The sequence below is a fragment of the Crinia signifera genome, chromosome 6 (genome assembly GCF_055691185.1).
Source record: "Crinia signifera chromosome 6, ASM5569118v1, whole genome shotgun sequence".
NCBI classification, from domain to species: Eukaryota; Metazoa; Chordata; class Amphibia; order Anura; family Myobatrachidae; genus Crinia; species Crinia signifera.
Window position 1 is genome coordinate 168324081 of NC_139222.1, and position 7975 is coordinate 168332055.

The 7975-nt window shown below is 42.2% G+C and overlaps 1 protein-coding gene across 1 annotated transcript; it reads left to right on the forward strand.

Annotated features, from left to right (window-relative positions):
* Window positions 1-110: 110 nt before the first annotated feature.
* On the forward strand, window positions 111-7509 carry ATP5PD (ATP synthase peripheral stalk subunit d). The gene is made up of 6 exons (XM_083148047.1): window positions 111-268; window positions 2739-2867; window positions 4217-4313; window positions 4426-4497; window positions 6383-6445; window positions 7330-7509. The coding sequence occupies exons 2-6, from the start codon at window positions 2746-2748 to the stop codon at window positions 7459-7461; spliced, it is 486 nt and encodes a 161-aa protein (XP_083004173.1). The 5' UTR covers window positions 111-268; window positions 2739-2745; the 3' UTR covers window positions 7462-7509.
* Window positions 7510-7975: the final 466 nt, after the last annotated feature.

Genomic DNA, 7975 nt, shown 5'->3' on the forward strand with positions numbered 1-7975 from the left:
GCGCTACTGACGCATGACGTAATTACGCCAGTCCCCAAGGTCATGACGCTGAGTAACCAGGTTCCCTAAAGGGCCGGCTTCGAGTCACGTGATGCGCGGGGACCTCTCCCTCCTCACCGGTGATTTGTCAGCGGTGCAGCGATTGGCTCAGGTTCTTTCCTTTCGCGATTTGTGATTTGTTAATGTAGGGGCTGGAGTAACGTCACTCGTTCTGGTTGCCATTGCAGTGTCCTGGCGGCTGTGTGACTGGAGGTCGCAGCGCAGAGAGGTGAGAGACAGGCGGTCCGCTCTCAGGCCTAGTGCTCCCAGCCGGTGTGTCTGCCCCCTTGTGCGCGCTGAACATCCTTCTACCACTAAGGCATAAGCGGGCCTGCCTGGCATTGCCCTGTATGCTGGCTGACAGGAGGGCCCCCTGTCCTTGGTAGTAGCTCTGTTGTTTTACAGCTGATGACCTATCAGCAGGGGATCAGTGCCTTCCTAACTCTCATGTAATCTAGGGTCTCCTACGTCCCTAAACGAGACGGAAGTTATCTTCTTATGCGGCTAGTTTCTTATTCAAAGCATTCAGTTTTGCAAGGATTAATGAGTTCTGGGCCACAAATTTGACACCTAAAATCAACAGAGGGTTGTCACCTGCATATGACTAGCTCGATTTTTCTCTGACCCAACACTAATTTTAGCATGATATGCATGGGCAAAGTGGGCATATGCACCATATTTAATCATTTTTAATAAGTAGATGTAGTTTTGCAAGGGTTAACAAGTCTTGGGACACAAAATTAACTCCTGAAATCAACAGAGGGGGTCTCTTACATATAACCAGCATGTAGTTTGACTGGGCCAATGCTGGTTTGGGCATGAACTATGTAGCTATCATTTTGCAAGGGTTAATGAGTCTTGGGCCACAAATGTGACCCCTGAAATCAACAGAGGGGTGTCACTCATAGGTGTGCGCACATTGAGACTTATGGGCGCACAGGCACCCCCTAATGCTGTGCCCACCCTTATAAACACCTCCCTACCAGCAATACCTTTCACCAAAGACTTTTCCTTTTTAGAACTGTACCAAACCATTGTCATATCAATTCATATCATCCATATGTTTTTTACTTTATTTGCATGTATTATTATACTGAGAGACGTTTTATATTGTAGCGAGTACCAATAGATGATGGTAGTAGACACGCCTGATTGGCGCTGTTAGACACACCAAATGAGCGGTGTTATACATGCCCAATATGTTGTGCTAGGCACACCCCTTTGACAGTGCACCCAATAATGAAATGTGCTGCGTACGCCTATGGTGTCACTTACATATGACCAACATGTATTTGGCTTGGCCCAATGCTGGTCTGGGCATGATGGATGTTGGCAAAGTATGCACATAGACATAATTTTCAAAATGATCAATTATGTCTATTTTCCTGAGTGTTTCAAGACCAAACCAGGGTTAGGCCAGGCAAATACAATTGGGGCATATGCAGGTACCCCCCTGTTGATTTCAGGTGTCAAATTTGTGGCCCAAGACAGATTAACCCTTGCAAACCGAATGGCTTTAATAAGAAGTTCAGCCTCTTGTGTTGTCAAATCTTTCTATTCTAATCGTCTTCCTCTACATGCATCAAACGTGTCAAATGTAAAGTGTGTTTTGTACAACTTCCATATTCTTTGATTGGTGAACATGCTGGGAATTTGTGTCACATGATCTGGCCTAAAGCTGCATTTTCTTACATATATATGAACATATTCTGTTATCTACCTGCTTCTGACCTTGTCTGCTGGCTAGTGATGTTGCGATTCTGGTTTTGCTTAGTGTTTTTATTTTTTTACCTTGGTCTCTTTTTAACACTGTCCCTGCTGTCACCGTATAGTTCAGACATAATTATTTTGTTTTTGTGGCACTATTATTAAGAAAATTCTCAATGTATCAGACTCACAAATGATGAGTTTTTAATTGTTAACCTGTATAAAAGTTTATAGTGTATAGGTGAAACCCTCTTACTGTAGAAAAAGTATAAACTTGCAGGACATGCTTTATAAACATTGCTACATCAGCAGTTATCCTACTCAAGTAAGCAGCAGGGAGGCAGAACCCAAGGGTTAGGTGCCATAGCCGTCAGTGAGAGGAGATGGTGGCATAAGTGAGGGAATAAAGAGAACACGAGAGAAGAGGGTCCTGCTTGTGAGAGCTTACAGGTATAGTTCAGTGACATAACCCAGCACCCCCCTCCGGACATGCAGTCTTTGGCGATTTTATCATTTAAATTTGACTAGATGTTTAGATGATGGGGATATCGTTAATGACTTGCAGGAGTGCGCATTGATAATGATCTATTGTTAGTTATATCGGTATTTTGTGCATACAGTATGTGCACCTTGAAAGCATCTAGAGGAGATTTTAGTCTAGTGATCAGAACATTTTTTGCAAAGTGTAACACAAAACCTTAAATTAAAGCCCTTCCTTTAAGTATCTTAGTCACCACGATCGGCTTCTTTCAGGCTAATCTACCTGGTTTGCAGGGCACATAAGCAGTTTCCTATGGTTTCACATTTGCTGGTTGAAATCTTTGTAGTTTTTTTTTTTTTTTTTTCTGGCATTATGGATTTTAGAAGTATGAAACTGCATAGTATGCAATGTTTAGTAGTTCTAATTGCTTTTGTGTATAAAGTGTGTTTTGGTGTGGAAGTTTTTTGGATCAATAAATCTAATTTATTATGACTATTTTTTTATTTTCTAGTCTAATCATGGCGAGTCGCAGAGCTGCAATCAAGGCTGTAGACTGGATGGCATTTGCCGAAAGAGTTCCTCCAAATCAGAAAGTCATGTTCATTTCGCTGAAGACTCGCAGTGACTCTGTGGCTGCAAAGTGAGGATTTTACAGCTTTAGGGATATTTAACTGACCACAAAAATACTTTTAGTTTTAAAATCCTGAAATTATGTATCTAACTATTAGGGTGACCAACTCATCCCTTTAATCTGGGACACATATTAATTACACAGGTTCTGTGGCAGTTTAAAACCAGGTGAAAGCCAGCCACAGAACCTGTGTAATTGTGTCCCGGATTAAAGGGATGAGTTGGTCACCCTACTAACTATTAATATCTGATCCTGAGTAGGCAGAGTGCTGGGATTAAGGAAAAAGATTGGGATTTAAAGTGAATGGAAAATAATATTCAGACAGGTAGTGTTCCTTCTAGGAACGAATTGAGGCAGGGCGCTGGAGGGGCGGACCGGGCACGCCGACGTCACTACGGGGGGCGTGCCCGGGCCGCCGACGTCACTACGGGGGGGCGTGCCCGGGCCGCCGACGTCACTACGGGGGGGCGTGCCCGGGCCGCCGACGTCACTACGGGGGGGCGTGCCCGGGCCGCCGACGTCACTACGGGGGGCGTGCCCGGGCCGCCGACGTCACTACGGGGGGGGGCGTGCCCGGGCCGCCGACGTCACTACGGGGGGGGGGCGTGCCCGGGCCGCCGACGTCACTACGGGGGGCGTGCCCGGGCCGCCGCATCGCTGAAGGGGGCTTGCCCGGCCATGACTACGTCATTGAGCTGCCGGGACGTAGCCATGGCCGGGCAAGCCCCCTTCAGCGATGTGACGGCCCGGGCACTCCGGCGGGACAGACTGCAGGCTGATTTTGCGGGGCGCTGCTAGAGGAGCAGGGCGCATTTTGCCCATTAGAAATCGGGCAGGGCGCAGCGCCCCGCTAAAACAGCCTAGCGGGAACACTAGACAGGGGAGTTGGCAAAATTAATAGAACAAACTGTAAGAAGAAAAATAAAGGGGAAACTGGGATCCAACAATTAAGAATGCTTAGGGGAAATTTTTCTAACCTGCAGTTTTAGCAAAACCCAGGTTTTCTTACTCTGTTTATAACAGGACGGCAATTGCATCTTGTTGTTATGATATATTGTGAGATTCCTTAAACAGTGCTTGATAAGTAAGGCCCATAACCTCACCCTGAGGGGGAAATTTACTAAGATGTGAGTTCTATTTCACATGGGATGTTGCTATTGGCAACTAATCAGAATTCAATTCTGATTTATTTAGCACCTTCTAGAAGATAATATCTGATTGGTTGTCCATAGCAACATCCCATGTGAAATAGAACTCTTATCTTAGTAAATTTCCCCTTAAGGATCCAGCTGAATGTTCTACTTTGTAAACTGTACATACCAGAGGACAACCATAACAGCCACAGTTTATTTTAATAGGTTGACCTCTCTCCCAGCCAAACCCCCAACCATTGACTGGACTCATTACCGTACTGCAGTTGCTAAGGCAGGCTTTGTGGATGAGTTTGAGAAAAAGGCAAGTATGATGCAATTCTCTCTTAATTACTTGAATTTAAACAAGTTGTTATTAAAGAGCTTAATTTATAAAATAAAATGTACTTAAAAACGACATTGTTTTGTAATTTCAGTTCAGCGCTATTACTGTCCCAGAGCCTGTTGATAACCACACACAGAAGATAAATGCACAGGAGCAGGAATCTGTGAGTTATCCACACCATATTAATGGGAATGTTTTGTAGAAGCAAGAACTACCTGTAATAGGCACAATTTTCAGTAGCAAGTTAAACCGTTTTTTTGGTACTATACCTGAAACAACTGTTTTGTGAATACGCTGGGCATATTAAGTTTAGTTGTGTGTTCTATTCTTCATAGAATGTGACCATAGTTTCAGAGGGCAGTGTGTCCCTATCTATCATCATTCTAAAGCAGGGGGAAGCCAGTGATTGTGTGAAAGACGAGATAATTTTCAAGCTAACAGAGCTGCCCTGTGAATACATCAGATTGCTGCAGTATATAAATTAACCAATGACAAATATATAAAGGCAATATAACTATATAGGGTTGTTTATCCCATAGTAACTAATGTGACCGGTTGCTTTCATTTTGTAAACCAAAGCTGACCATTCACTGCATGATAATTGTGCAAAGCAGCTGGCCAAATCACTGGTCTGAGCAGTTATTGTTTACAGCCTGAACAACGGTCTGCATTGATTGGTTGCCACACTTGTCCGATCCAACTGACCATCCTCCAGAACTTAATGCTCTGCTCTGATTGGAGATAGTCTTCCATACAATGTGCATTGTATGGACATGGGTCAATTATCGGTTTGTCACTCCTCTTCTTATCCATCCACTGTGTTTGTATCGAGCAGTATATGGCTAAATTTGTACTGTAAAATGAAGGCCTGGTTGCTATTGACTGCTTGCACTCTTCTATTTGTAAATAGTTTTCATAAATGTCTTCCTGATTGCAGTGAAATTTAACATTTTCTTTAGAATTGTTGCTCAATCACTCAGTTTTGACAGCTTTGATACCTCTTTCAAAATGAGCCTGAGTCTGACCATATCAGTTGTAAATATCAGAGGTGAAATGTAATAGGATGAGAGATTCAGAAAGTGAGAGATTTGGTAAGAAATCTCCAGTTTTTTTAAAGTGGCAATCATTGACACAGCAAAACCAGTGTGATTTTGCTGTGTCAATGATTGCCACTTTAAAAAAACTGGAGATTTCTTACCAAATCTCTCACTTTCTGAATCTCTCATCCTATTACATTTCACCCCAGATGTCTACTATTGTCTCCCCCATAGTAGCACTGCATGCTATTACCTCCTCTTTCCCTCTTGAGGCAGATTAAAGCACTGCATGCTATTACCTCCTCTTTCCCTCTTGAGGCAGATTAAAGTAACTGCAGGTTTGGTAACATGATCTTTTTCCCCAATATAAAGTGTACTAGGATATTCATTTACAGGCCGGAGAGCCTCATGGCAACATTTACCACTTTTTTGTACTAGCCTCATAATAATTTTTCTTTTATTTGGAGTTTTTGTTTCTGTGCACCGCATTTATGGCAGGAGGCATGCATAGCTTTTCAGTCCTCCAAGCTGGGGAATAATGCTGGGAATGCAGATGAAATAACTTGACACTTCTCCCTAAAGTTATTTTCCATGCTTCACCCCCAAATGAGAGTAGGACTTTCATCTGTAGTAACCGTTAACGGTGTCCCATAAGAAATACTTAAAGAACTCTGGTTGATATGAGAGGAGACATTTAGCCAACTGTGAATATGAACCCACTTCACAATTATTTGGGAAAGACCCACCAATCAAGAAGCATGACCAAACTTTAACTTTCGAATAAATATAGGTATGAATATATTTAAATATCAACAAATTATTGAAACTATAAGACATTTATTGGGAATTTCTTTTTTTACTGCATTGTGGGGGAAAAGAACTTGTGCGCTCCACCGTATACTTTGTGGAAGATGAAGCAAATAGTTAATGAAAACTTTTTTTGCTGTTGCGTTTAATTTGAATGAATTTAGCAATTGTCTTTATCTCTTTATTTTTTTTTTTGTTTTAAAGAATAAAACTGCTATCGCCTACATTGAGGAGTCGAAAGCTAGGGTGTCGCATCTTGAGAAAGAGGTGAGTGTAATGCAATTACAAGTTTCTTTAAATGATTTTACTTTGCCTGCTGATTTATGATTATTTATTTTTGGAGATTTATCCCTGTCCTCCCATCTGCCACGAAGCATTCCACAATTTCTTATGTAGCAGATACTTATGAGATATTTCGTACAATCATTCGATTTCCACCAGATCTGTTCGATAAATCGAATGATTGTATGCACATTTTACGGACCATGCGACACGATGCGCGGGCCCACCGGTCGAATGTCACATCAATAGATAGTATGTGCTGCACATAATATCTAGCAAATTGCACGAGCTTATTGCATGTTTTTAACCACATGCAATCGCTCTAATGCGATGCTGGGGCTGGAGGGATGGCTGGCTGCGTCTGTCTGAGTAGCTTAACACTATGAAGGAGCACTAGCGGGGGGTCAGCAGCGGCAGAATAAAAAAAAAAGTTTAAAACACTGGGCAGCCCTCTGATTGGCGGTTCTCTCAGCCAATCAGAGGGCTGTCCCAGTGTCTTAAAACCGTTTTTTCAAATTCTGCCACCGCCACACTCCTTCACATTGGTAAGTTACTCAGACGGATGCCGCCCACCCCCTTCCAGCACCCGATGAGCCTTCGCAGGTGGCATGCGACGGGTGCTAGAAAAGGGTACTTTAGGCACCACAAGATGCGATCTAATGCGATAAGACCTCTCATCGCGATTTTGCATCGCATACGTGTATGGACAGCATTAGTTTGAATCCTACATTTTGAGAACAGCTCCAAGAGTATTTGGCATGTGGGTACTTTAGCAGCTGTATGATTCAGTGATTGATTATATCTGGTTTCCTGTGCTTATCTCGGTCTGTAAGGTCTGACTTCTTTTTTTTTTTCTTCCTGCCCTTCAGCTGTCCAAGTTTAAGAGCCTGATTCCATTTGATCAAATGACAATTGAAGACCTAAATGAAGCTTTCCCTGAGACCAAGCTAGACAAAGAGAAGTACATATACTGGCCACATAAGCCCATCAGTGATTTATAAATCACACTTAGCAAACCTATTAGATGACAATAAAACAAGTAGTGTATATATTGTTTTGTGTGTTATTGGTGGGCTATTATTGATTACTCATAAACTGTTTACATGTAGAGGTGTTTAAGCTTTAAATAACTGAAGAACCACTCTTTATTTGGCAGTCATTAGTGATTCACAAACCGCTTATAAGCAGAGCTTTTGACTGCTTTTTGGTTTGTGTTTTGACACTCCTCTATACCATCTAACAGAAGTCATCATACATTACAAAGAATACGCTTTTTTTTTTAAGTTAAGTAATTTAATTTTTTTTAACACAAAAACACAACTAGTATACTGTAGCAGATACGGTTGGCAGATATTATATGCAGTACAGATATTATGTGCATGTGTGAGAGATAGTTTCACTCTCCTAATGTATAATTAACCAAAATAGAATAAAGTAAATCAAAGTTCCCACCTAAAACTATAAAAAAAAAAAAAAAAAAAGCGAGGAGAGGCTGCAGCGGGATCAGTGCCGCAC

Excerpts from the sequence above, each read along its gene's own strand:
- ATP5PD (XM_083148047.1), top strand. The coding sequence starts at position 2,746 with ATGGCGAGTCGCAGAGCTGCAATCAAGGCTGTAGACTGGATGGCATTT. Across the intron at positions 4,314-4,425 it reads TGGATGAGTTTGAGAAAAAG|TTCAGCGCTATTACTGTCCC; the intron begins GCAAGTATGATG and ends TTGTAATTTCAG. Across the intron at positions 4,498-6,382 it reads ATGCACAGGAGCAGGAATCT|AATAAAACTGCTATCGCCTA; the intron begins GTGAGTTATCCA and ends TTTGTTTTAAAG.